The sequence below is a fragment of the Diachasma alloeum genome, unplaced genomic scaffold, assembly GCF_001412515.2.
Source record: "Diachasma alloeum isolate Michigan unplaced genomic scaffold, Dall2.0 Dall_scaffold_01228, whole genome shotgun sequence".
NCBI classification, from domain to species: domain Eukaryota; kingdom Metazoa; phylum Arthropoda; class Insecta; order Hymenoptera; family Braconidae; genus Diachasma; species Diachasma alloeum.
Window position 1 is genome coordinate 20,517 of NW_021681337.1, and position 25,675 is coordinate 46,191.

The 25,675-nt window shown below is 39.6% G+C and overlaps 8 protein-coding genes across 9 annotated transcripts in view; 3 read left to right on the top strand and 5 right to left on the bottom strand.

Annotated features, from left to right (window-relative positions):
* The window catches only part of LOC107046200 (death-associated protein 1), a 2,080-nt gene extending 1,488 nt beyond the window's left edge, over positions 1–592 (bottom strand). The window contains exons 1-2 of the mRNA XM_015268750.2: positions 369–592; positions 190–289 (exon numbers count right to left, since the gene is read on the bottom strand). Coding sequence (XP_015124236.1) covers positions 190–289; positions 369–417 — 149 coding nt within the window. The 5' untranslated portion in view covers positions 418–592. The remainder of the gene's footprint in view (positions 1–189; positions 290–368) is intronic.
* A 51-nt stretch (positions 593–643) lies between these two features.
* On the top strand, positions 644–2,827 carry LOC107046196 (dolichyl-diphosphooligosaccharide--protein glycosyltransferase 48 kDa subunit). Its single transcript, XM_015268744.2, has 3 exons — positions 644–896; positions 1,246–1,872; positions 1,982–2,827. The coding sequence occupies exons 1-3, from the start codon at positions 761–763 to the stop codon at positions 2,527–2,529; spliced, it is 1,311 nt and encodes a 436-aa protein (XP_015124230.1). The 5' UTR covers positions 644–760; the 3' UTR covers positions 2,530–2,827.
* LOC107046199 (THO complex subunit 6 homolog) lies at positions 2,771–4,965 on the bottom strand. Its single transcript, XM_015268749.2, has 5 exons — positions 4,361–4,965; positions 3,939–4,166; positions 3,703–3,870; positions 3,469–3,631; positions 2,771–3,234 (listed from the first exon to the last, which is right to left on the bottom strand). Exons 1-5 carry the CDS (start codon positions 4,477–4,479, stop codon positions 2,914–2,916), a joined length of 999 nt encoding a protein of 332 aa, XP_015124235.1. The 5' UTR covers positions 4,480–4,965; the 3' UTR covers positions 2,771–2,913.
* On the top strand, positions 4,709–8,326 carry LOC107046193 (targeting protein for Xklp2). Its single transcript, XM_015268739.2, has 2 exons — positions 4,709–4,962; positions 5,092–8,326. Exon 2 carries the CDS (start codon positions 5,231–5,233, stop codon positions 7,916–7,918), a length of 2,688 nt encoding a protein of 895 aa, XP_015124225.1. The 5' UTR covers positions 4,709–4,962; positions 5,092–5,230; the 3' UTR covers positions 7,919–8,326.
* LOC107046197 (leucine-rich repeat flightless-interacting protein 2) lies at positions 8,159–12,609 on the bottom strand. Of its 2 annotated transcripts, XM_015268746.1 has the most exons (7): positions 12,300–12,609; positions 12,046–12,200; positions 10,987–11,185; positions 10,074–10,740; positions 9,864–9,989; positions 9,478–9,689; positions 8,159–9,390 (listed from the first exon to the last, which is right to left on the bottom strand). In XM_015268746.1, exons 3-7 carry the CDS (start codon positions 11,068–11,070, stop codon positions 9,280–9,282), a joined length of 1,200 nt encoding a protein of 399 aa, XP_015124232.1. In that variant the 5' UTR covers positions 11,071–11,185; positions 12,046–12,200; positions 12,300–12,609; the 3' UTR covers positions 8,159–9,279. The 2 variants fall into 2 exon arrangements, with proteins under 2 accessions (XP_015124232.1, XP_015124233.1); XM_015268747.1 differs by lacking the exon at positions 10,987–11,185 and having other exon boundaries at positions 12,046–12,607.
* Positions 12,610–12,842: 233 nt separating this feature from the next.
* On the bottom strand, positions 12,843–14,569 carry LOC107046202. The gene is made up of 7 exons (XM_015268752.2): positions 14,386–14,569; positions 14,068–14,313; positions 13,826–13,994; positions 13,666–13,730; positions 13,410–13,536; positions 13,199–13,345; positions 12,843–13,122 (listed from the first exon to the last, which is right to left on the bottom strand). The coding sequence occupies exons 2-7, from the start codon at positions 14,181–14,183 to the stop codon at positions 13,081–13,083; spliced, it is 666 nt and encodes a 221-aa protein (XP_015124238.1). The 5' UTR covers positions 14,184–14,313; positions 14,386–14,569; the 3' UTR covers positions 12,843–13,080.
* On the top strand, positions 14,557–16,445 carry LOC107046201 (peptidyl-prolyl cis-trans isomerase sig-7). The gene is made up of 2 exons (XM_015268751.2): positions 14,557–14,725; positions 14,924–16,445. The coding sequence occupies exons 1-2, from the start codon at positions 14,656–14,658 to the stop codon at positions 16,339–16,341; spliced, it is 1,488 nt and encodes a 495-aa protein (XP_015124237.1). The 5' UTR covers positions 14,557–14,655; the 3' UTR covers positions 16,342–16,445.
* A 2,486-nt stretch (positions 16,446–18,931) lies between these two features.
* Positions 18,932–23,995, bottom strand: LOC107046190 (prohormone-2). The gene is made up of 8 exons (XM_015268735.1): positions 23,852–23,995; positions 23,063–23,279; positions 22,837–22,969; positions 22,513–22,755; positions 20,966–21,061; positions 20,804–20,889; positions 20,473–20,717; positions 18,932–20,136 (listed from the first exon to the last, which is right to left on the bottom strand). Exons 2-8 carry the CDS (start codon positions 23,277–23,279, stop codon positions 20,023–20,025), a joined length of 1,134 nt encoding a protein of 377 aa, XP_015124221.1. The 5' UTR covers positions 23,852–23,995; the 3' UTR covers positions 18,932–20,022.
* Positions 23,996–25,675: the final 1,680 nt, after the last annotated feature.

The following is a 25,675-nucleotide window of genomic DNA, read 5'->3' on the forward strand; positions in this document are numbered from 1 at the left end:
CCCCCCCCCAACGGTGTTCATGGTCATAATGTAGAAAATTTCAGTTCAAGGTCGAGGATTGTTGAAATGATTAGAACGTCGAGCGAATTGTCATTAGTAGCCCCTTGATGCTAATTTAATGAACAGGCTAATTATTTCTCCAAAATCCCTTGACCTTCCACTGAAATAAAAACACAAATAAATATTTACCTCCCCAATGGCTTGCTGTCCTCGCTGTCCTTGCTCAGCTTTATCTCACGGTCCTCCTTAGGTGTCTTGTGTTGGGTTATTCTCATTCCTCCAGCCTTCACTGAATTCCAAAATTCATCATTGAGAAATGAAAAGAGTGAGGTAATCTAATTATCGGAATAATCATGGAGAATACAAACCTGCTGGTGGATGGCCAGCCTTGAGTTTGCACTCCTCGAAGCTCGACATTTTTCCAACAATAAAATTCAATCACCCTACAACATACAACAATATGCTACGATAAACCCGTGCTCTCTCAATCTACAGATATTACTGGTAATGACGCAGTGCGAACTGAATGTACGTTGTATCATAACAGCTAGCAGCCAATTGCCTTCGGTGTCTAAACTTTCAACCAAAACACTGGATTATCGATCGGTAGTGTATACTCTCATTCACAGGAATCAAATCACGTGGTCACGACGCCATGTCACTTCCGTTGAAAAGAGTCTCGTACTCAAACTGTACATAACGTCGTGGCATATTGGCTTTGGCTCTGACGTACACACAGGCATTGAGAAGATAATTCACAATGCAAAAATACGGGCTCACTTTTCTCGGTTTTCTCTGCATATTCGCGGTTGCTAGCGCCGGTGGACCCACCCTCGTGCTCCTCGATAATCTTGCTATCAAGGAGACACACTCGATCTTCTTCAAATGGCTACAAGGTATTTAAATAGTCATTTTTTCAATGCTAACCTCTAACACTCTTTTCTGAGAGTTTTTCGTGATAATTATTATGGTCACACTTTATTTACATTATTTATTCAACCGTTTACATTTTCATGCATTCTCCCTCAGGACAATTTATTTTATGTATTCAATACAAAAAGAAAAAAATATACACTATATTTATTCATTAATTTTTTCATCCTCCCTTCAATACTAAACTGAATCCTGATTGAGATCCTTGAATAAATAATACAGAAAATGAATCTGCCCTATTTTAAAAAACTATTTCGTTATTTTACTTCTTCTATTTTAGCATTGTTTAGGATTTAATTTGGTCCATTTCAGATCGGGATTACACTCTGACATTCAAACTGGCTGATGATGCCAACCTGGTGCTCTCCAAATACGGAGAATTCTTATACAAACACCTGATAATATTCGCGCCATCAGTGGAAGAGTTCGGTGGAGCTCTGAATGTCGATGCTGTCACAGATTTTATCGATGGAGGTGGCAACGTTCTAGTGGCGGGATCCTCCCACTCCGGAGATGTTCTCCGTGAACTAGCCTCTGAGAACGGCTTCGAAGTCGACGAGGAAGGAGCAACAGTCATTGATCATCTGAATTACGATGTCAGTGACAGCGGTCATCACACGACGATCGTTGCAGACTCTGAGAATCTCATCAATGCCCCAGTCATCGTGGGGAGCAAAGACGTTGCTCCACTGCTTTACCAGGGAACTGGGCTCATTGCTGATCCAGAGAACCCCCTTGTACTGCGATTGCTCACCGCTTCGAGCTCGGCCTACTCTTATAACTCTGATCAACCTGTTAAGGAATATCCTCACGCTGTGGGGAAGAACACTTTGTTGATTGCTGCACTGCAGGCGAGGAACAATGCTCGTGTGCTTTTCTCAGGGTCTCTCTATTTCTTTAGCGATGAGGCATTCACTAGTTCTGTTCAGAAAGCTCAAGGTATACCTTTGACGGAAATATCACATGATGACTTTTTTCATTCTGATGAAGCTAAAGTCATCAGTCAAATTTATCAACGTGGAGATAAACCAATTAATTTTCATTTCAGGTGGAAAAAAATACGAAAAATCAGGAAACGAAGCTGTAGCAAAAGCCATGACCCAATGGGTGTTCAAGGAGAACGGAGTGATTCGTGTTTCTTCAGTGGATCATCACAGGATCGGTGAAGACAAGCCTCCAGCAGCTTACACCATCATGGAGGACGTGATTTATTCCATCACAGTTGAGAAACTCTCGGGTGATAAGTGGGTACCCTATGAAGCCAACGATCTGCAGCTCGAGTTTGTTCGAATTGATCCATTCGTCAGAATGACGATGACACCCTCGGGCTATGGAAAATACGAGGCACGATTCAAAATACCTGATGTCTACGGGGTTTATCAATTCAAGGTCGATTACAACAGGATTGGACTCACTCATTTGTACAGCACAACTCAAGTATCTGTACGACCTCTTCAGCATACTCAGTATGAACGTTTCATTCCAAGCGCATATCCCTATTACGCCAGTGCGTTCTCGATGATGGGAGGGGTTTTCATTTTCTCTCTAGTATTCCTTCATTATAGAGACCCCCAAGTCAAGTCTAAAGCCGAGTGAAGAGTGGAGGGATAAATTTTATAAGTGTGAAGCATTGGGCGTGAGGATACGGGGAGTAATTTGGTACTTTTGACTTTTAAATAGAAATTTATCATTGAGAGGAATAAATTCATGTATTGGGCTCATTCCACTCATTTGCAAACATTGAAAAACAAGTCAAGAGTCCATTTTACCCCACTTTATCCGGATAAATAATAAAAAAATCGTGATACAGTTGTAATGACATACTAAAAACAATGAATTCACCGCCTCAGCTGTTTTTAATGTTTTCGCATAAACACAGTTCTTTATAAATGAATGGTTTTGATATTTCTGTTGTCAACCTGGCCTACCAATTCCTCTTACTCCAGTGCAATCATACACAGAAGGTAGTTTGAATGGGTTTCATGCAAATCTCAACATCAATTCTCTATAATTGAAGTTCGTACAGATGTCGATGTTATTGCTGGACCCAGCGATGCTGAGGATCTTCTGAGGAGTCTCGTGATAGACAATACTGTAGACTGTGTTACTTGAGGTAGGTACTTTTGCAAGGGTATCGGTTTGATAGCTGAGGTGATAAACGTGAGGCATTGCCCCTCCGGCGATGATTCGTTCTTCGTAGATTGAGACGACGTGGATTCCTTGATCTGGGAGTTCGAAGATCGTTGCTGGTTCCATCGTCCGAAGGTGCCACAGTGAGAGACTTGGACCACCCCCACACACCTGGGAAAAAATATAATATTTATGGATTTTTATTGCATCTATTTTATTTATTTAAATACTAGATCGTGAATCCGCAGCAATTGAAGGACATTGGATTCGGGAATTTCCCAATTCCAGTTTTATTCTATTGAACTGAAATCGAGATGTGGACTGAGCACTGTTACCTTCACGTTAAAAAAACCTAAGAAGTTTTTTTTTTCTGGAGAAATCGAGAAGAGTAAAATTTTGAATTACCAGCCAGTCATCCGTGAAATCAACTGCCCCTATCCATTTTCCCAGCCTTGGCCTTGCTACTTTGTCGAACAAATGTGGTTGAATGATATTTGTGTTATCATTTTTACGTAAATCCCAGAGTCTCACTGAACCGTCTTCACTCGTTGATGCCAATTGATTATTCCTAGGAATTCATTCGCATATAAATTATCTCTCGAGAATGCATATCAAGTCTACTATTTTTTAAGGGCTTACAATAGGGCTAAACTGTGAATATAATCTGTATGTCCTTCAAATTTCCTCAGGACTTTGCCATGCTCCATATCAAGAGCATAAATTTTGTTATCCCCACAGCCTGCATAGAGTATATGATTTGACTTTGAATAAACCATGTAATTAACGTCAGGTTTCTCCGAAGTGTCCCTGAAAGGAAAAAAAACAGGAAATTCAATTTTCCACTGTCTCCTAGAGATAATGCAGCCAATAATCACCTATCAACTGGCATCGGGACGGTCCACGACACTTTCATTTTCGATGCTTTATCTGAAGTCAAAACTTTCCAGTCCCATCCACAAATTTCACCGGCAGTACCGGTTACCAAAAAATTGTCTGTTGTCACCATACTCTCAACGTGATGATCGGCATGTGCTGTGAATTTGTACAGTGGCCCTTGGAGATCATTGTCGTTCTCTTTGCTGGGTCCCAGTACCTTTGGAATACTTGGAACAAACGAATGAGCAAAATTTTTCATGGATAACATTTATTAATCGGCCATGCAGACAATAAAAGAAAATATCAATTAATTTTTATGAAAATAAAAAAATTAGTTGCTTTATTTTATATATGATGATGAAACTAAGGGAAATTCCATCGTCTGATCATCCTCGACTATTTGAAAATTATTAATACTCACTCAAATATGGAAATATCACCATAAATGTTGCTGCATATCAAAAATTTACCACTTGGCGAGAATGTCTGAGCTAATACTGTGTTATAGAGCAGTTTTTGTTTTTCAATGTCTTCTGGCATTGTTGAAATGTTTATTTCACAAGTAAAAATGCCGGTTTATAACCCAAAAAATCGTGTGAGTGAATAAACAATCAGTCATCAGTCATGAATGCAGCGCAGAATGGCAATGACCTAGGGACTTTCAGGCCACCAACCGACATTTCTCCTCGATTGATAATTCCCCAGAGAACTATCCAATGGCACGCCGATTTTTTCCCCTACATCAGTTCGAATTCGAGCTGCCCACAGCCGTTAGCATTTGAGAAAAACGTTTGCCTCGTTACAGTGAGAAACACATCAGCTGCAGTATAACTCGATCAGTTTTCATCGTTATCTCAAAACAAGTGTTGGATATAAACAAGAAAGTACGCAAATTGAAGGGTTCAAGGTGACGAAAAAACTTGGTGACAAAATTTTTGGATATTCATTAATTGAAACTGAACAATTGACTTCTGACATCAGATGACATAAAGACTCGTCAGTGTGAGTCCGTCAGATCATCAGGTACGTCAATAAAATCATTATATTATCCACGAAATAATTATCGTAAAAATGTAATCGACATTGATCAGTACTGAGGAGATTGGGGGATTTTTCTAATTATTCTAACATTTATCATTCGTCCTTCAACAGGTCACTGGTGTTTACAACCGTGACGCCATATAAAAAAACATCTGTAGATGTTGGGAATAATAATTTAAAGATACGTCAAGAATTTGGAAGAGGCACAAGAGCTCTTGGAAGCTTTTGACTGGAAAAAAGAATCAGCAAGATGTATAGAAACCTGAAATTCGATTCTCCCTACGCAGCGAATGCCCCCATGTGGTCAGACTTCGGTTCAAGTCCAAACGTGTCATCAGAGTACTTCGAGGTGCTGCACCCGGAGAACGAGACCCCATTCGTAGCAGTACCCGAGAAGATGCGACTGAACCGATCTGATTTCGACAGCTCTCCAGTCATCAATACTCAGAATGCACTCTTAGCTCCTCCGGGCTCATCTCAGCCCGACTCCACGTTTATGGATGCCATTGATACGATAAATATGACGCCTGTCAAGGTAGTTTCTCCAAAAGGAAAAAAAAATCGCAGGGCTGAAGTTATCAAAGAAACAACAGTGGAAGATGTTCTGAACAACGTCATAGGGATTGCTTCCACAATCACAAAACAACAACGTCGAATTGTGAATTTGAACAAAACCCAGGGGGCACCTTCAGAGAAAACCCCAGCTAAACCTAGACGTGCCACTCGTTCGATGCATCTCGTAGAAGGGGTAAAGACAGCAACCCCATTGGCGAAAGGCCCTGCATCAAATACTCGTCGAAGTGTGGCTGCTCAGAAACTGGCTGCCCCAGTAAAGCCAAACGACGTTGTTGATTCATCTGTTAAAAACGAGGCTGGAGTTCCCATCTCCAAGATAATAAGAACACCCATCTTCAATTACAAGAAGACAGTTCAAGATGCAAATTCCACTCCCTCCACTGGAATTTCCGAACCAGAAATGGATAAAGACGAAACTATAAAACCAGAAGTAGTCAAAAATACTGCACTACAACCACAGCAGATGGAGGAGAATTACAGCAAAGTGACGTCGTCAACTCCTGCCGCAAAGCCTCCAGCCACAATCAATTTGAGTAGATTGCGGAAATCAGTACTGATAAGTAACACGTCTAAACAGCAGACACCAACTCCAACTGTCCCTCAACAAATTCAGCCACAGGACGAGGTACGTCCAGCAGCCCCAGCCCCAGGACCATCAGAGGCAGATCATCCAGAGGAAGATAACGATGAAGATTACGAGGAAATTGACCAAGAGGCTTTTGAACCAGTTGAAGATTTCGATTATTATCAGGTCCATCACAGTCGAATCGTCGAGAAGCGCAGGCCACGTGGTACCCAGCCCTCAGTCTTAACCAGTCACGCCAGAAGACGAAGCAGCATTCTCAAGATTCGTCGTGTATCCAATCAGTACGTGAGCCTCGCAGAAGCAATAAAGAAGTTTGAGAAAGGCACGCCGACTCGTTTCCACACTGTGAGCGCCAAGAATCCTAAACCGAAGACTCTCCAAGTCGTTAAACAGCAGGCGTTGAAGAGGACGATCCCTGTATCTCCAGCCCTAACGTCCAAGAATCGTGTCAGACGTCACGTGGTGCTGAGTCAAGCAGAACTCGAGGAGATTGAGCTGCAGAAGATGAAGCAACACCAGATCCGTGCCAACCCAGTCCCCACGAACATTCTTCAAGGACCACAACCCCTGAAGAGTGTTCCAAAGAAGCCACTGACGTCTCAAAAGCCATTCCATTTGACTAAGCCCAAGAAGACTGTTTCAACTAAGCAAGGACCAACATCATCATCATCATCATCATCTGGACAAAATACTCAATCGAAGAAACCAGTCAAGAAGATTGTGCCAACTGTAGTGAGTTCTGAAGGTGGTATCACAATCGCAGAGAGCCAAATAATGCACTTTGGAATTCCTACCACTCAAAAGACTCAAGTCATTGGTTCAGCCAAGAAGAAGACCACTCGACCCTTGCCCTTCAATTTCGAGGCACGCAACAAGCTCTTCATGACAAAGAAAGAAGAAAAGTTGAAGAAATTGCAGAGTGAAGAGGAGCAGAAAGCCAAAGTCGAATTTCATGCTAGGCCAATGCCATTGTCGGCGAAGAAAGTGGCCCTGCAGCCCTCGAAGCAAGTGAAGAATCATGCAGATGATCACGAGGATAAACAAAAGCCAAAAGTACTTCCATTCAGCTTCGAAGCGAGGGATAAAGTGTTGATGAAGAAAAAGGAAGAGCTTCGTAAGAAAATGGAAGAGGAGGACAAGAAGGCACGAACTTTCCACGCAAATCCAGCACCCCACTTCAAACCTGTTTTAGTGAGAGGTAGATCGAGAGAGAATATCAAAACTGATACTGACAAGAATACTGGAACAGTACGTAATAGATCAGCTGAAAATCGCAAGACTGATGTGAAATTACAAACTCGGGGACGTTCTGTTGAGAATCTCAGAACATTGACTCGTGACAAGTCAAAGGAAACTCTGAAGCTCCCACGTACCCTTCAGAAACAGATCTCTACGGGTCAATTGTCCGATCAAGAAAACAGGCCACCAAATTATCAGCCAGCAGTGCCCAAGGGGAAAGTGCCCACTAAGCCAAGTATGCCTGTGCTCAAGCCAAAGCTGAAGAGTCTTCCTGCAGAGCTGCACAGTGACAAACGTGCCAGAATGCGCAAGGATTTTGACGATCAGATCAGGATGAAAGCTGCCTTGAAGGAGGAGAAAAGGAGGAGAGAGCAGGAAGAGCGATTGGCCAGAGAGCAAATGGAGATCAAGGAGTTGCGGAAAAAGGCAGAGACGAAGGCAAGACCAATGCCAGTTTACAAACCCATGACTCTCGTTAAATCAACCAAACAACTCACTGCTCCCGAGAGTCCAGCTTGGGCTAAATCAAAACATTGATTAATCTCTTATATGTTATTTTTTTTATTATCATCATTCTCAAATTATTGATTACTTTTTTTATGTAACGCATTTTTATATTCCTCGGAATCTTTGTTCATGCACGCGTATACGTAGTGTTAAGTTCATTTGACAATTGTATGGAAAGTTGTTTGAAATATACAAAATTTGTCATTGCTATAATAAAAGGATATCTGAAGGAGGTGAAGGTTTCGAATAAATATTTTGAGGATGAAGAAGAACATTACATTAGGCAATTTATTTTTTTGTTTGTATGAAAAGCATTAAACCAGTATTTCTTAGGGCCACCTTTTTGTTTCAATAATAAATAGGAATTATTCAACCTAAATTATACACATTGATTCTCTGCCAATTGCTGTGGAATAAAAAAACTATTGCCTCCGTTAATATTAAACGTTATTCCTCCCCCCCCCCGATCGTCCCTTTTTACCTTTAGAAATTTCAGTTATGGCAATTGTTGTCATCTCCAGCATCATTCTATTATTCTCTCCTCTCTAACGGGATTCGATTATTATTAATTTATTATGCCACATCTAAACAGTTCTTTCAATTACAAAAAAATACAAAAGATGATTCTATGCTTTTGACAGATGTGTTGACTAATTGCTGTTGTTCAAAACCGGCCTATATTATAATAAATATTAAATTCCATTGCACATTTAAAATTTCTCGTACAAAATACTGATCATATTATAATATCATTTGTACTGGTTGTCGTATAAGTACATAGCATTCAATCGAGTTATTGTTGCTGAACGATCAGTAAAGAACAAATGTTTACCTTTTCCAGAACATTGTGGTACTATTGCTTTCAAGATTGTTGATAAAGAGAAAAAAAAAGTAATATGAACGTATTTACGCCTTTAGAAAAAAATGCTTCATCGAGTTGATAAAGTGCTACCCAATGTAATAATATAAAATTGTAAAGAACCTGATGGTAAAATTCAGTCGGTGTTTGATTTTCTATGTCTGTATTTTTTAATTGACACTATTTGCTTCAGTCGCAGAAATACTCTCGGGTGATTGGCGATAAAAAATCTAATCGTCCTAAAAAATAACAGCATCCCACTGATACCACTGTATAATGCATGAAAAAACCCTTACGATGTGGTTGTTAATAGTTTGGACGATGCCAGAGTATGATTTCAATGTACAAATGAATAAAAATCAAATAAATACATCTAATGGTATCTTCTGGTCCAAGTTAGTACAACATAATTTTTTGTATATCTCGTTTGCATTCTCATTATTATTTCTCATCTATCACCTTAATTGAAGTTGTTGGTTGTGGCATATGAAAACTAAAAGTCTTATCCTTTATTCTCAACAGAACTGTCACGTCAGAGTTCTTTCAACAGAGCAGACTTGGCGTTTTTCAGTTTATCCAGACGGCGCTGGAGGTGAGAATTCGCCGTCTCTAATTCCTCAACACGACCCTGTGATTCCCTCACCTGAAAAATATTATTTAAAGTAAGATAATTAAACACTGCCTGCCAATGTTAGTGAATTTTTAATCTCACAAAATAAGTTCAACCCACTTCTCTCTGTAATTTACGCTTTTCAACTTTGAGCTCGTCCTCTGCTTTCTCTGAAGCTTCAGCCGCTGATTTGTAACGAATAACTTGACTCTCTAGCCTTGCCACTGTTGCTTGCAATGTGGACATATCCTGTTCAGCTTTTTGGAGTTTGAATTTATAATCTGCGAGAAGTTTATTGGCTTCTCGTTGAACATCCTCAGAATCGGCTAGACCTTGAAGAAGAATTAAATGTTCAGAGATAAATAAATATTTTGGTGATACTTGGCAAAATAATTATTTCGACCGTTGTTGATTCCATTCTCGTTCAAATTCTCAGTCAGAAGGTGAATTAGAAGAAATAAAAAAGTGTATAAAATATGAAATATTAAAATGCCGGATAAACTCACCTAATATTGATCCTGATGATCTTTCGGATCTGTTTCGGCTCTTCGCCTCCTCCAAGTCTAATCTTAAATGTCTTATTTCATCTTGTAATTCTTTCTTCTCCGATGCAAACTTCCTCAATCGAACGTCTAAAAAATGATCCATTAAGTTAATGAATGAATCAATTGATTGAAAGAGTGACGTCAAATAATTATTTTCCATGTGAAAATCACCTAATGAACCTTCCCCAGCATTTTGCAGCAACTCAGCAGCCTCTGTACTGACTAGCACTCGCTTCCTGTTGACTCCATTCATCCCACCTGTCTCCTCACCCTCACTCCCCTCATCCTCAACTATAACTAGCCCATTATCCTGTATAAGTGTGTCCCTCTCCAACAATTGAGCTTTGCAGAGCTCCAGCTCCTCCTTTAACCGCTGATTAACTCGTTTAAGTTGTTCAGACTCCCTATTCTTTTCCCTGAGCTCACGTCGCAGAGTCGCCGATGACTCCTCCAACTCCTCCAACTTATCTTTCAACAGCTCCACTTGATAAGAGTACGAGGATTTTTCGTTATCAAGTTGAGCATTGGCAATCATAGCCTTCCTGAACTTCTCCTCAAACTCTTTTAATTCTAATCTTATGTCCCTGTTCAGACCCGCGTCCTCTAGGGAATCCTCGGAAGACCTTCGACTCGACTGAAAATTGTTTGAATTTGTGAGGAGACGTGATGTTCTGATTGGATCTGGTGTAACCCTCATGGTTCTTCCGTCGGAAGTGCACATATCATAGACCCTATCAGCATTCTCCTCAGCCTCTTTCTGTTGTCTCTCCAACTCTCTCATTCGAATTTCTCTAGCCTCAGCTCTTGCCTGTCTCCTCGCCGCCAATCTCGCCTCTGCCTGCAAAATCCACCAAAATATTCCTCTCAACACAATTTCCTGAATTTGTCAACACCTGATTGAAAACAGGTTGAGACTGAAATTTATTCCGATCACATACACCTGGTAACTGTAAGAAATCCCCAGTCACATACCAATGGACTTTATTTTACGGATTTTACCGCGATAATTCAACTTCAGACTCAAACCGGAACTCTCGACACCCTAAATAAGGATTATTTTATTCCTACTGAAGAGTGACTGTACCTCCTTGGCAATTTGATCGAGAGCCTGATCCTCGGCCGAATGTCTGGTGGCGGTACGCCTTCGTCCCGCAACCGTAGACTCCATTATATCCTTATTAAACTTTATTATCTTATCAAACTTTCCTTCAAAGTACGATGCCCACCAGTTTTGCACGTATCACCCTAAACTCTGTGACCTCACAGAGTATTACACCACCACACTAAAGACAAAGACAAATGATAAATCAAGCATGATGATTATCGGTCCTATGATTTTTATGAAAAACATGTAAACAAATGCTTAAACATTTAACAATGTTGCGCAAGAAATATTAAGCTGAAACTCGTGAATCATTCAATTTTGAGTGAATCTAGGGGTATACAAATATTCTCAAGTTCTGTTCTAATTATTTTGCACGTGAAAAACATTTGTACATGTGATTTTTGAGTCTTTCGCTGGCAAATACTCCACTAGTTCCAGATTCATGCAGAAGATAGCAATTCCCACATTTCAAAACAGAATACTCAAATGAGATTATAAAATTATAGATACTAATTTTGATTGTTCCATTCCACCGGAATAATTAGTGTGAATTCAATTAGAGGCTGATCCAGGCGATGATGAAGCTTATTAAAAACCTCAAGGCCATAAAAAGAGTGGACATAATATCCCACTCATGGGTGTTGAGTGAAAAACAATACAGATGATGGCAAAGTTGCATGAAAAAAATTAAAAACATGAGAACGATGGTCTCTTGAGCAGAGGTTGCTCACGGAGATAAGGAAGGACAAAAATAAATGGTACATGTACCACATAAAAATGCAGGAGACAGGCGTACGAATAATTAATATTTACTCCTAGTTTATCATTATAATCGTGAAAAGAGAATAAATTGTGCTGAACAAATACATGCGTGAATACACACACACGCACAGGCACACGCACACCCACATGATACGACATCTGAGCGATATGAGGTACATGCATACATGAGTCACATAAAAAAAAGTAGAAAAGAGAGAAAAAAATAGCATTTTTTGAGACGTATTCAGTTACGTTACGATAAATAAATGAACTCACAGTTGAAGTTGATAATGTATCAGCCGGCGGTCGAACGCATTTTCAATTCACTGAGATTTCTATTCCCAAAGGTAGTAAAAATAAACCCCGAACCCTATAAATACTATCAATGGAAATTGGATGACTTGTTCTTCTTCCTCAACATCGATGACCATCTGTAGAACGAAAATGAATTAACTACATCGAATCGAGTTACTTCACACAAATGTTCTCCTGATATATTATCAATTGCTTATTCGAGGTGAGACGCGCACCCGTTACGGCCGTTATATTATTATTTTAGAGACACAGTATCACGATCCAAGTTCGTGAAATCGCACACGAATACGGTGCAAGATCCATTTTTCGATCGAGTAACTGGACAGTGTCTCGACACACACTGCCGTATTTACGCACACTACTCTGTGTTCACACATCATCTTTAGAAGTGTGAACGTATACGAGGGGGGGAAGGGTGTAGCTGGAGGAATTCTCTAGAGACATTCGATGGATGGTCTTGGCAACAGTGATAACTATATTACTTTTTTTTCGCGCTGTACTCGTTCAGTTCAAATATAGTAATATAATTGAACATTTACATAATTGAACATTATTATAATAATATGATATGAAACAAGTGGGAAATTGATTTTTTAACTTCACTTAGCATAACTATTTTTGCTAATAAATTAGCAGTATGGTATCCACATAAATTTTTGTTTTTTAGGGATTTCTCAAAAACCAGAGGAGTTTAAAAAAAAACAAATATTCACTAATATAGTAACATTCAACGTTAACAATCGAAAGTGCATGAAGAATCCTTTCATGTTTAGAGTTTTATTTTCTTTCAATTCACTATAAAGGCACACAGTTATAACACTTAAATTAACACTATTTTTAGTTAATTTTTGTTTCAAATTCATTTTTAAATAATTGAAAGTGAATAACTAGTCAAAAATGATAATTCTACGTCTCGGTGGATTTTTCCTAGTTCTTTGAAGAATTGTGTATATTATATTATAAAATAAGAAAGAAACTTATAAGGAATTGATTTAATCAATCCACGGGGTCTCCTTCGGTTCGTGGACAATTCCTACACTAGAAACATGACATAAACCAATTATAATTGACATCATTATCAGCAAGGAATGGGAATTGTCATAATAAGACTTACTTTCATGAATTTAGCAATACTGGAACAAGATGAATGTATCAAGTGTCCACAATCCAGTTGCTTCAAATTTCGATCCGAAGATTGAATGGGCATTTCACACGTACTACATTTATGATCTCCTGTTCGATTTCCCGAACAATTCGGACACTGAAAGCAGATAAATGTGAGAACATGGAAAATAGTTGGAAAGTCATCAGGACGTAGAGCGAACCTGTTGAATGTCTCCACATTGCTCTTCGCATATAGAATGGGCAAAATGGCCACAATCTAACTGTATTCTTTCAGAAGATGTCAAAATTCCGGAACAATAGCTGCAGTTCACTCTTCTATCAGACAATCTAGAATAAAATTAATTAAAAATTGTACAACTGTGCAACTAAATTTAAAAAATGTTGGACACAAACATGTTGTTTTGACATTTATAAAGAATTGGACTTTTGGAATAGACATTCGTACGTAATTCATACCCATCAACAGCTGATATTCCATTATCAGACAGTCTATCACCAAGTTCACCACAGATTGGACAGGGCTGAAAAATATTCCAGCATTGAACATTTTGCGAAAATTCATTAGAAGAGTAGACTTCAGTTTATCAACTTCAGTTGATTTAGAATTGCTGTATACCATATGAGCAATTCCCTGCGTATCTCTGTTGTGCAGCAGTCTGTCAGCATAACATCCTCGATGGAACTGATGTCCACAGGGCATTTCATAGGAATTATCTGATATTCTTCGACCACAAATGGGACATGTCAAATTTCTTCCTCTTTCAAATGAACGAGGAGAACTCCGCCTAATGGAAATTACGAAGGTCAAAGAAAGAAGTTTTGAATGATATGGGATTATTATACTTTCTGAGGCTTTACCTGCTATAAGAGTGTTGATTGTTACGACGTTCTCGATATTGATTGTACACGAAACCACCGATGGCAAGGAGCATTCCAACTGCAAAGAAACCCAGAGTTGCCCAGGGGGGTGGCATATTCAAAATTCCAGAGAATTCCGAGAATCTTCACTAGATAACAGCCTAAAAATTAATGTATCCTTCTTTCTCTGATCCACACAGCAATGGAAATCCCCGCAGTATCATATGGATTTCGTGAGGATTAATTCTGCAGGAGAAAGTCTAATGAAATGAACGAAAAACGAGTAGCATTTGTCGAAATGCATGAATGAATACATACCTCATAGGCATCACATTCAATTATTACTTATACAAAATTCAACAATATTGTTCATGCAATCACTAACGTTCCTGGTGATCGACGTATTGTTCTATTGGTAGACAAAACAACAGAGCTCTCACTGGGTTGATCCGCTGACGATAAGAATACGATTTACCAATGGAGTGGAGTTGATTCATCAACGATTGACATAACCTCCAAAAAAATCTGTCGTTTAAAAGTAAACAGTTCAATTCATGGCATTTTGCAGTTAGAAAACATAAGTACAAAATGAGTGTAGTGATAGAAACGACAATTGGCGATTTCACTGTCGATTTATTTACCGAAGAACGATCGCAGAGTAAGTACCCACGTCATTAAAAAGTATTTTTATTAACAATTCCTTAGATGCGAGATTCAAGTATCAAAATTTTTATTGCATAAATTGTAACTGAAGCTTAATTTTTACCTATTCATTTTATCACATTGGGACTTACATCTGTCTTCTCGATCATGTTCAGCATTCCGCAATAATAATTTATTGTGTATATTTTTTCAGCATGTCGAAACTTCCTGAAACTCTGCAAAATAAAGTACTACAACTGGCACTTGTTCCACACAGTCCAGAGTAACTTCATAGCTCAAACAGGTGATCCAACGGGTACAGGTAAAGGTGGTGAGAGTGTCTATGGGATGATCCTGGGGGAGGAGGCACGGTATTACGAGGGCGAGCGGATGCCCAAAATAAAGCACGACAGAGTGGGTCTGTTATCCATGGTAAACTGCGGTGACAACATGCTGGGATCCCAGTTCTTCATCACTCTCGATCGAGATCTGCAGTCCCTGGACGGTGAGCACTGCGTTTTCGGCGAAATAGTCGAGGGTCTGGAGGTAATCCTCAAGTTCAACGATACAATCTGCGATGGGGATCACCGACCCTATCAGGACATCCGGATATCCCACACTGTTATCCTCGAAGACCCTTACGATGATCCTGAGAATTTACAAGTGCCAGATCGAAGCCCAGAGCCTACGAAGGAGGCCCTTATGAGCGACCGAATTGGGGCTGATGAGGTACTCGATGACACTGCTGGCATGTCCATGGAAGAAATCATGGAAATGCGGAGGGATAAGGAAGCTAAAGCTGCTGCAACGATCCTCGAGATTGTCGGTGACATCCCAGACGCTGATATTGCACCTCCAGAGAACGTTTTATTCGTCTGTAAACTGAATCCAGTCACCAATGACGACGATTTGGAGATAATTTTCAGCAGATTCGGAAAAATCATTGGATGCGAGGTGATCAGGGATCGTCAGAGTGGCGACTCCCTGCAGTACGCCTTCATCGAGTTTGCTGATCGCAAGAGCTGTGAAGATGCCTATTTTAAAATGGATAATGTACTTATCGACGATCGTCGTATTCACGTGGACTTCTCGCAGTCTGTGTCCAAGATGCGATGGAAAGGGAAGGGGAAAGGATTTCTTTATAATGAGGATCAGAAGAATAGCTCGGGTGCTCGTGAGAAACAAGTCCGAGGGAAGAGTTCCGAGAGAAAAACGAGCAGAGGGGAGAGGCAGTCTCATAGATATGGGGATTCGTATGACAGGAGTAGATCTCACAAGCACGATCAAACGAGGGAGAGAAATAGGCGGGATGATGGTTACGAGAATAATAAAAATGGCAGGGATTGTCGAAAGCATGGCCAATCGAATAGACGAGATAAGGACTCAAGCAGAAAACGAAGTAGAAGCAGGAGTAGGAATAGGAGTGCTGAGGAGAGAGAACGTCTACCCTATGAAGATGATAGAAATCGAAGTAAAGAACGAACAGATTATCGTGATAGGGACAAAGAGAAGAGGAAAGATAAAAAGCGAGAGCAAGAGAAAAAATCGAGGGATCGTAGTAGATCGAGGAAGGATAAGAAGAAACGCTCGAGGGACAGATCAACAGAAACATACCAGAAGAAGAAAAGATAATGGGGAAAAATAGAAATTTATGCATGTATTGAAATTCCATTGTATATAATGATGATGAAAGGGTGTTCCAATTGATGATAATGAATGAAGAGTGAATAAACAAGTTGAAATGGAAAATTAATGGAAATTTATTATTTGACGTGAATCCTGCAATCTAGATAATTGTCGATAAGTGCACAGGTAGAATATAATCATTTATTGTTCTTCTCCTCACGTATTCCACAATAATTTACAATTGTTATAATGTTACTCGAGCGGGAAGCACCCTGTGAATTTTCCTTTTTTTCTCGTTCGGAAATTATATCTGCGAAACAGCCAATTAATTCTCCGTTTGTCATTTAAAACGGCGGATAATACACGCATATTGATAAACTCAAAAAGTATATTATCTAGTCATTAAGCCCTCCAACTTCTCCCCACTGATTTTTGATCCTCGCAACATTTATTTTCATATTTAATTCACATTTAGCCGAGTCACTGATGTTACAGTCGAATAATAACACCACATTTTATTAATGAAAGTGCTGCAACGAAAAACTACAGGCTTTACAAGTGTTGACAAAGTATTTCAACATGAACACATGAATGTAAAAGACGAGACAGGCATTTCCATATCTGTTTTTTAATCCTTAATTAGTATCCTATTGGAGAGAAAAAAAAATCGACTCATAGCTAAGCTGATATGTTACGAGTCAGATCGATTGGTGTGTGCCGACAGTTCCAAAGAGCTTATGAGAATCAGACATCTCCATAATCCTCAGGAAAAATAAAATACATGGGTTTCGCATATGCATTCAGCAATTTCTAGTATTGATCTACACTCGATTAAAAAAATATAATTCGACGTAATTTTGTAGATAAATAAACTCACACTTTATACAGTTGGAATCTTCCCTCACGAGAGATTCGGTTATCTATTAAAAAAATATTATTCAAACCTACATTGAAAATAGTATTAGTATCGTATGTTATTTTTTCTCATTATCATTTTTCAATTGAAAATTTTCGACGTATCAGTGCAATCGGTAGATCATTTGTTCAATATGTTTGTTTCACCATCGTTTCCATCGTCAATGTCTCATCTCCTTACGAAAATTCTCATTATATTAAGTAATTGATAAAAAGTCAATTATATTTTATCGAACTGTGATCAGAAGCAATAGAACTATCATTACCTCATTTGATTTATCCCTCCACTGTACAATCAATCTTTCAACATTTTCATTCAAAAAAGTTGATCGCGAAATCGGCAGTTACCTGATTGGAGACAAATTTGAAGAAAAGAATCGAATCATTTTTTGTTTTTTGTCTTGCTCATTATAATTTTCCAGTTGAATGCACAAAAATATAAGCAAATTATTAAATATCGATCATAACATAAATCAAATTTTAGTAATTCACATTAAATTCATTTAGAGCACACCGACTTATATACGTCTAGTATAATCAGTACTATTATGGCTTATGCCTTCACTTCGATACCACGAATAAACAAATATTTTTGTTGTATTTATCATAATTTGCGCTTCGTTAATTCGGCCGTATACATATGACACTCAATAGCGAAACTACCGATTGAATTACACTGCACCGTGGTTCCATATTCCTCAGTATTTCCGAACGTATCGATCTTATATTCAATGTGCCTCCTCATTAATCCTCGGATTTACTAACATTTCATCTCATTTTTGTATAATTTTGCACTGTAAGTCTTCTTTCGTTTCGCATATCGACATATACAGAATAAATTTAATAATTATACATAATATCAGTCACACGACACGCGAATAGAATGACCAGTAAGCGGTTGGCATGAGATTGCGATTCAGATTGAATCAGCAACAGCCATCGAGTTAGCACCTCATTTTGTTCAGTTAACTATAATAATGATACATTAAGTACGTTTTTATAAATATATAATAATTATATCAGCCAAATAATCATCACACCACAGCGCATACGGCAAAAGCCATATTACATCTTCCAGTACTGTTAAAACTATTTTTTTTTTTAGATTTTCCTCTTTTTCGGTTTTTATATTTTTTTCTTGTTGTTTAGTAACTCGCGGGAGTTTACGAGTGAGGATATCTTGAGCGTTGCAAAATTATACTTTATATGTTTGTAAATAGGCGATTCTTGTATTAACACTAAAGAATTGAAGATACAAAGCAATATTCCGTGATTATACACTCAACCACAATTGAGAAAGTAGTTAAACACTCGGTGAAATTACAACGATGTAAAACAATTAAACAACATTCATATGCGTCGATTATCTCGACATTATTGTGGTTATTGGATTTTTTTTCCCCGGAAAAATATTCCCGTAATAATTTGCCCTGAACAACTCTCCTTGGGAACTGATTTTGATTTGGACGAGAATAATTTTATGGAAATAATATAATTCATTGATGATTAATTCAGTAGCGAAGCGGTAAACCGGGTTAAGTCGATTTCTACTATTGGCTAGTTTTTGACGAATATCTCGGAATCTAAAAGAGATAGAAAGATTTTTGTCATGACCTTTTTTGTAGAGCCAATAGAGCGTTATAAAAAAAGTCATGAGAAAAATTTTGCTATCTCTCTTAGATTCCGAGATATTCAGCAAAAACTGGCTAATAGTCAAAATCGACTTATCTCGGTTTACCGCTTCACTACTGGATTAATTGTATGCATAAGAACTTGGCTTGAATTATGCAAAGAAAGTACGTTGAAAATTTTGAGTTTTGAAATGTTTTGTTTTGGGAGATTGAGTCCGTGCATGTGTGACATACCTACGAATTCATGGGAGGAATTTTCTCAGGGCGAAAAACCCCCGAGAACCCATTATTGTTGTGCATATGCCGTCGGTAAACAGTCTTTGATCACTCGGTGCTGTTCTCACTGATTTCATCAAGTTAATATAGTGGAGCTAGCCGACTATTTGCACGGGACTTATAAATCCTACAAGCTCATCCCTGATTTGAAGGAAGAAATTGCATTTTAAAAGATACTTCAGAATTGCAAATGTCTGAGATGTGAAGAAAATTCATGAATTCTTACAGAGTCACTGTGATTTTGTTACTTTGGCTAAATCATTATCACACGTAATTGACAGTCAGACAAACGTTCTCATGATTATTTCCCTATGTAATAAAAAAAAAATACTGAGCGAGTTCCGTCTTACATCTTCTAAAAGCAGGAAGTAGACACGGTTGTAGAGTTTTACATATTTCCCATTATTCCTCAGTATGTAGTTTTTGATAAATTCCAAATACGAGATCTATCTGTTACTTTCTTAGTTATATGCCAATGGTAGGCTAGAGAATCACTGACATTACAAAGCTCACCACTGATAAACCAATCAGACAAAAGAATGAAAAGTTGAAAGCTATAACTATTCTTCCATTGCAAAATATTCCTTCGTACCCTCATATTTCCTGCAACTCATCCACACATCCTTATGGGACTAACTGGTATGGTCACAAATTTCCCAAATTGTATTACTCATTATCTATCTATGTGAAAGGGAATACGAAAAATTCAACTCCCAATTCTAAACGAGTAGCAAAATTTTTTAATTACAATTCAATTTCAATGAATATTAAGAGGAATGAAATATAAGAAGATGAAAATATCGAATTAAAATACCAGATAGTCCTCAACATTCACCATAATCCACATTATCATCCACCAACAGAATTAATACAATAAACGCTGGGGTAGATTGGGATATCCCTGATGAGGCTGCGAATTCATCATCTGTGAGAAATTGACAATGTCGTTGAGATTACGACCGCTGTATGTATCGTACCCCTGAAAACATTAATTTTCCCTGAATCTCCATAATCTCGTTGAGTTGGATATGCTCATTAAATCCTGCATACGCATGTTTTACATAATTCAACACTGGAAAACTGCCACCAATGCTAATCGCATTTTAATGAGTACTTGGAATATTCATTGTGGTATTAGACCCTCGTTAGGATGCACGATATAATGATTCTTCAATTTATGGACGAAAAAATTTCACTGAAAAATTAAATATTTCTCTAGGAAAATTTTACGTGCATGTTGTAATATAATTCATTGGCAAAAAAAGAACAAGCTCCTTTTCAACATCAACATGTCCTTTGTGGAATTCCAACTCACCTGTTGTGATCGCTTCCGTGACACCATGAAACGCTTCTCTGGTGGATAATAACTGTTGTGAGGATACAGAGAACGATACTGCGTTGTTTCATACGGCGAATTATCATAAGCCGGTGCATACTGATTGCCATATTGTTCGTAAGAATTCACAGGGTGTGTTCGAGGAATTCCAATGTCAGATGAAGAAATTTCCGGCGCAATATTGAAGCGATGGGGCGCATAAACAGGTCCCTCCAGCCATCCACCTAATCACACAAAATACCCTCTCACAATTACAGAATTTTTCATCGAGTACATGATGATAAATGGAATAATAAGAACGTATTCCCACCTCTTGGATCCTCGTCCTCCAATCCCATAAGATTGCCATCGTCCTCGATATTCTCGTACTCGTCGTTTCCATAGCCCCTCCAATTTCTGAAGGTAATAAGGCAATTACTCATGCGGAAAAGGAGATAAAAAGACGCTCATGGGACATTCAATGAAGAATTACCTCGCTCTTGGTCCATTTTCCCAGAGAGAGAGAAGCGCCAGCAGATCCTCGCGATCTAAGGCACGTTTATACCTGGACTCCTGATACAAAGGCAGACTGAAAATGAGAGAGAAGCCCTAAATGAAAAAAAAAAACCCTTGGCTACGACTACTCTGCACATTTCCCTCCCATGCTAATAACGTCGTAAACATCAGGCTCACATAAACGAGCGAACGATGCTCAAGTACCCCGATTAAATTCTTAATTATCCCCCTTCATAGTCTCTCATTCTTCCATAAAAAGGAAAACCAACTGTGCATTTCCTCATGTTAAAAGGACTAATACGAAAAGAGAAGCTACTGCTATCGCCAAATGATCATTACAATAACCATTAGATTCGTTAATAGAATTCCAGGAAAGTTGCAGCTTCTGCAACTGCAGAAATCGTAATAGGGACTCTTGGAAATAAAATAGTGGTGGGATTTACTGGAGAAGGTGCACTATAGATATAAAAGCTCTCAGTCAGTTGATATCGTTATCCGGGAAAACCTGGCAACTCGCCAAAACTACCCTCTCCCCTCCGCCGCCCCCCTATCATCTTTCTCTGACCCAGTTTCCCTGGAGCCTTCATTCAGCTTTTGGTCTCGGGCCGGCCCATCCCTCTTTCTCCTTCACTCGCTTCAATATATCACATCTCTTGCGTCACAAGTATCGAACGATGGTTCACTAGCGGCGTTCACACAGACAACCACAGAGGAGAGCTTGTGGGATGTAGTGTATATATTTTCCACAGATTTCGATAAACGAAAGCTCCTGATGGAGAGAGTCCGGGTGCATGTATTCTGTTTGGTTTATTTCTTGGTTCGCAGTGTGTATCCATGTCGCTATGATTCATTGGCTATCGCAATGAGCATGTATTTCCAATTACCGTTTAACCCCGTTCCAATGAACCAGGAATGATTGAATGATAAAAGTTGGGCTTGCAAGTGCAAACTTGCAAGCGCAGGGCGATTGATAGCGGCGGTGTCTATTGTTAGTTCGTATTGACCCACCGCGGATGTCATGTTACTCAGGATGCATGAGCTGGGGGTATTTTTCCCCCGACAGAGATATTTGTTTCTACTTTTATCGTCCAGGGTGATTGTTTAATGAGAAACGGCTAGGCGCTGTGATTTATTTTCCGAATAATTGAGGAATCAGGGGGAGATGTGGGCTGAAGATGACGGAAAAAAATTTAATCAATCGAGATGAACGACGAAAGACGAGATAACAAGGGGAAGATTGACCAATCATGGTAAAAATGCCATCGGAGGGCGGAGACGAGGGAAAAACAGATCGATCAAGGTTGGCCCCTTCGACAGCCAATCTACAGGTGGTGAATTCGAAGGGTTTCGCTTTGATGTTCCCCCGGCCCACTGAAGCGTTCGATATGTGATAATTATAGCTCGCAATGACTAGTCCCTTTATCGAGTTTCGCATCGACAAAATGATGATTCATGTTTGTCGTCAAGTTGACGATTTGTATTGAGTTATTGGGCAGGTGAAGAAGATATAAATGAACAACTCACCTTCGTTTGGCCTGGGCGAATGAACGCGGGGAGCTCTGAGCAATCGGCAGAGGTGATGCAGCGGTGGATGATGGTGACACCGTTGTTGGACGTGATAGTGGGCCAGACGTTGAGGCACCGGTATTCTTGGATTCTGATCTCTTACGACGATCCTCGTCGAGGCCAAAGTACCTTGCGTACGGTGGCATGTCCCAGTTTCTTGGCAGATCGTCACCAACTTCATTCATCATGACTTTACCATAGCTTTTGGAAATGAAATAAAAAAAATATTGAGACGTGGCAATTGAGAATTTCCTTGGTTAATCAAGTTGTTGATTAACTCACTCATAATTCTTCTCGGACGGTGGAAGCCGTTCACCATCAAAAATCGACACACTGGGCTGTTTACCATGACTAAAAGTCTGGTCCTCCGCCAGCGCAGCTTTCACGTCCTCGAGCCCCGATGTTCCAAGGGTGCCTGCGTCACATTACCAATATTGAAACTCAATTATCGGGGGAGCCTGGTTTTATTCAGTAAATCGGGTAATTCGATAGAGTCTGATGAACTCACGTTTCTCCGCAGTTGGGACGAATACATTGGAGGCAGCTGAATTTTCAGTTCGTCGATTCTGTTGATTACCGAACATGAGGACCTCTTGCGCTCTCTTCGCTTTGGGCCGCATTACTTGATCGGCTTTAGATGCATCCTGGATTAATCCAGTTGGCACCGAATCTACATGCACTATCGCTAGTACGAGGGCGAGAATTTGCGCCCAATTGAAAAACATCTATGGAGAAATGAAAAAGTTCAACTCCGGGTAATGATGAAAATAATAATACGGGTATCTATTTTAATTTTTCACTTGAATTGTCAGCGATTGAGCGATATATAGTCATGAGTTACGGCGCCATCGCCAATCGATGTAATAAGAATCTTGATGTATGCTCGTAAATTACATAATTTCGGTAAGAAGGGACGGAAAGAAGGATTTCGAATGTTTCTGTAGATATGAACAAGAAATCAGACACTTGTTGCCGCCGAGCGAGTCCAAACTGCTTTTAATCACGGAATATTGCACAGTTGTTCGAATTACAAAGGCAATTGCTATCCCAAATCTACAGATTTATTTCATCAAGTGTCTTACAGATATTTCACCGATATCAAACTAATCTAAACATGAAAACATTTTGTGTTTGAATCAATGATACATGACTCCCCCGTTCCATACGAATTCCTTAATTTACAACTCAGAGAATGACAATGGATCAGATGAATAAAATGAAGTGAAATTCTGACCCCGTCAAACTGTTTTAAGCTCCCATAAAAAAAGAAGAGAAATGGTACGGGGAATGAGCTCACCTTGTTTGTGCTTTCAACTCAAGTGGCAATAACTTTTCCCCTCCGGTTTACAGTTGTATTGTCGAGTCCTCCTCTGGAGTAATAGAACGGGAGTCCTTCCTCCGCAGCGGACAATCTAGAAGTGAGCCAACACCTCACTCCGAAACGACGTCCCGGATAGCAATGGGGATGCTAAGGGGGGTAGAGAGAGACGAGAGACGGAAAGTGTGTAGGTGGATACGGTCGATCAACCATCCCTACTCTGACAACAGTATCCCCCCCACCAGGATTCCCTTTCAGAGAAAATCTCCATCAACCCTCTCCACTTTTTTGTTTTCTCACCGAGGAGAGATGTTATTGGTTGAATCTGAGAGGAGTGAAAAAATATTCAAATGGTTCGAGATTTTTCATGGAATGAAACATAGAATTAAACCGAAAAATCAATGTTGCAATTGTAATTTTTGTCTCAACCAAATTTATTTGGCATAAATTAATTTCCCTCTTCGTGAATTATCATGTCACTCCTAAAAATAATGAAAAATTCAGTGATTTCAAATGTTCCAAAGATTCGCCGGATTTTCGAAAATCACTGGTGAGTAAAATCCGAGAGTTCACCGAGTGTTGAATACAAAAATAAGACCCGACACAATCTCTATGTTTTCCCCTACCACTCGGCAACTACCCTCTCACCGATACCACCCCCGCAATGAACTAAACACCCACGTGATTCAAGCACAACCTCAACGCCCACACCGGCACCGCCCTACTCATGTTCCCAGAGAACAATACGAGCAGAGTCTTCCAAAGAACGTGAAAATCCTATTTTCCATGCTTCCTCACCCAACACGCGTTTCTTCGTCATTCTTCTTGCACTTATTCCCGTATGTCACTGGCTTTTCCTTGTACTCCAGTGTTATCATTGTCCCCCTGGTCTGGCGTTTTTCATCGGAATACATAACTCGTATCTGTGACAAACGTGTAACGAGAGAAAATCTAATATTATGCGGATAAAAAATCCCCCCATTCGTGATGAATGAGTTTACGAACGTCGATAGGCTCAACAACGATGATAAATAAAGGAGAGAGGAGGGAAGAGTCCAGTAAATCTGTCAGTGGATGGTAATATTTCACCAGAAATTATACCCTGACACGCGTCAATTTTTTATCAACAAGATTGCCAAGCGGAAATGTCACATGTGATCCCGTGGAAAGGGGCCTCAAACATTTTGATATTTTATTTAATTCTGTATCCTGGCAGTTTCAGTGATGGCCAACATGCCCCGTCCCCAGTGGGTTTGTGTTCTGTGTCCTGGAAATGTGTGGGCGCGAGAGAGCTTGAACGAAAATAGGGGAGAGCTGGATGATGAGAACAGAGGGGTTGAGGTGAGAGGGTGGGAGTGTTACCATTGACGTCAGCCGCTATTCACCGATTCAGCCGGAGATTGCCGCGTGGTTTTGTTGCTCAGAAACCCCGACGGAGCATGAGGAGAAAGCATACCGGCGACGTAGTGGGGTTGGAGGATACTCGGAGGGGTGCATTTACTGGAAATACGTGGGTAGACAGGGACGTGCCCCCTAGCCAACAGGCGGCACTTCGTTTATCAAGGCTTTGACAAGTATCGTCAGCAATGATGTCAATGATGGCCATGTCTCCATCTGCGTCAAATATAACGCTTGGATGAAGAACATTGTCAAAATAGTCGGGGTTTAGACATTCATTAAGTACACAAGTAATGGAATATTTGTGATTAACTCTCCAAGGGATTCACGTTCTCGTCTCGTCTTTGTTGCAAATTCCTTGGGAATTTCGGAATTCCGAGATTCGTTCTATATTCTGCCTGAATA

Coding starts and splice junctions, on each gene's coding strand:
- LOC107046196 (XM_015268744.2), top strand. CDS start 761: ATGCAAAAATACGGGCTCACTTTTCTCGGTTTTCTCTGCATATTCGCG. Junction 897..1,245: donor CTTCTTCAAATGGCTACAAG/GTATTTAAATAG, acceptor GGTCCATTTCAG/ATCGGGATTACACTCTGACA. Junction 1,873..1,981: donor TTCTGTTCAGAAAGCTCAAG/GTATACCTTTGA, acceptor TTTTCATTTCAG/GTGGAAAAAAATACGAAAAA.
- LOC107046199 (XM_015268749.2), bottom strand. CDS start 4,479: ATGCCAGAAGACATTGAAAAACAAAAACTGCTCTATAACACAGTATTA. Junction 3,632..3,702: donor ATTCACAGTTTAGCCCTATT/GTAAGCCCTTAA, acceptor ATGAATTCCTAG/GAATAATCAATTGGCATCAA. Junction 3,235..3,468: donor ATTTCACGGATGACTGGCTG/GTAATTCAAAAT, acceptor ATTTTTTCCCAG/GTGTGTGGGGGTGGTCCAAG.
- LOC107046193 (XM_015268739.2), top strand. CDS start 5,231: ATGTATAGAAACCTGAAATTCGATTCTCCCTACGCAGCGAATGCCCCC.
- LOC107046197 (XM_015268746.1), bottom strand. CDS start 11,070: ATGGAGTCTACGGTTGCGGGACGAAGGCGTACCGCCACCAGACATTCG. Junction 9,990..10,073: donor TGCTGGGGAAGGTTCATTAG/GTGATTTTCACA, acceptor ATCATTTTTTAG/ACGTTCGATTGAGGAAGTTT. Junction 9,391..9,477: donor AGCGTAAATTACAGAGAGAA/GTGGGTTGAACT, acceptor AATATTTTTCAG/GTGAGGGAATCACAGGGTCG.
- LOC107046202 (XM_015268752.2), bottom strand. CDS start 14,183: ATGCCACCCCCCTGGGCAACTCTGGGTTTCTTTGCAGTTGGAATGCTC. Junction 13,995..14,067: donor AATCAACACTCTTATAGCAG/GTAAAGCCTCAG, acceptor AATTTCCATTAG/GCGGAGTTCTCCTCGTTCAT. Junction 13,537..13,665: donor GGAATATCAGCTGTTGATGG/GTATGAATTACG, acceptor ATTTTATTCTAG/ATTGTCTGATAGAAGAGTGA.
- LOC107046201 (XM_015268751.2), top strand. CDS start 14,656: ATGAGTGTAGTGATAGAAACGACAATTGGCGATTTCACTGTCGATTTA. Junction 14,726..14,923: donor TACCGAAGAACGATCGCAGA/GTAAGTACCCAC, acceptor ATATTTTTTCAG/CATGTCGAAACTTCCTGAAA.
- LOC107046190 (XM_015268735.1), bottom strand. CDS start 23,279: ATGTTTTTCAATTGGGCGCAAATTCTCGCCCTCGTACTAGCGATAGTG. Junction 22,970..23,062: donor CGTCCCAACTGCGGAGAAAC/GTGAGTTCATCA, acceptor AATGTGACGCAG/GCACCCTTGGAACATCGGGG. Junction 20,890..20,965: donor GAAAATGGACCAAGAGCGAG/GTAATTCTTCAT, acceptor TATTACCTTCAG/AAATTGGAGGGGCTATGGAA.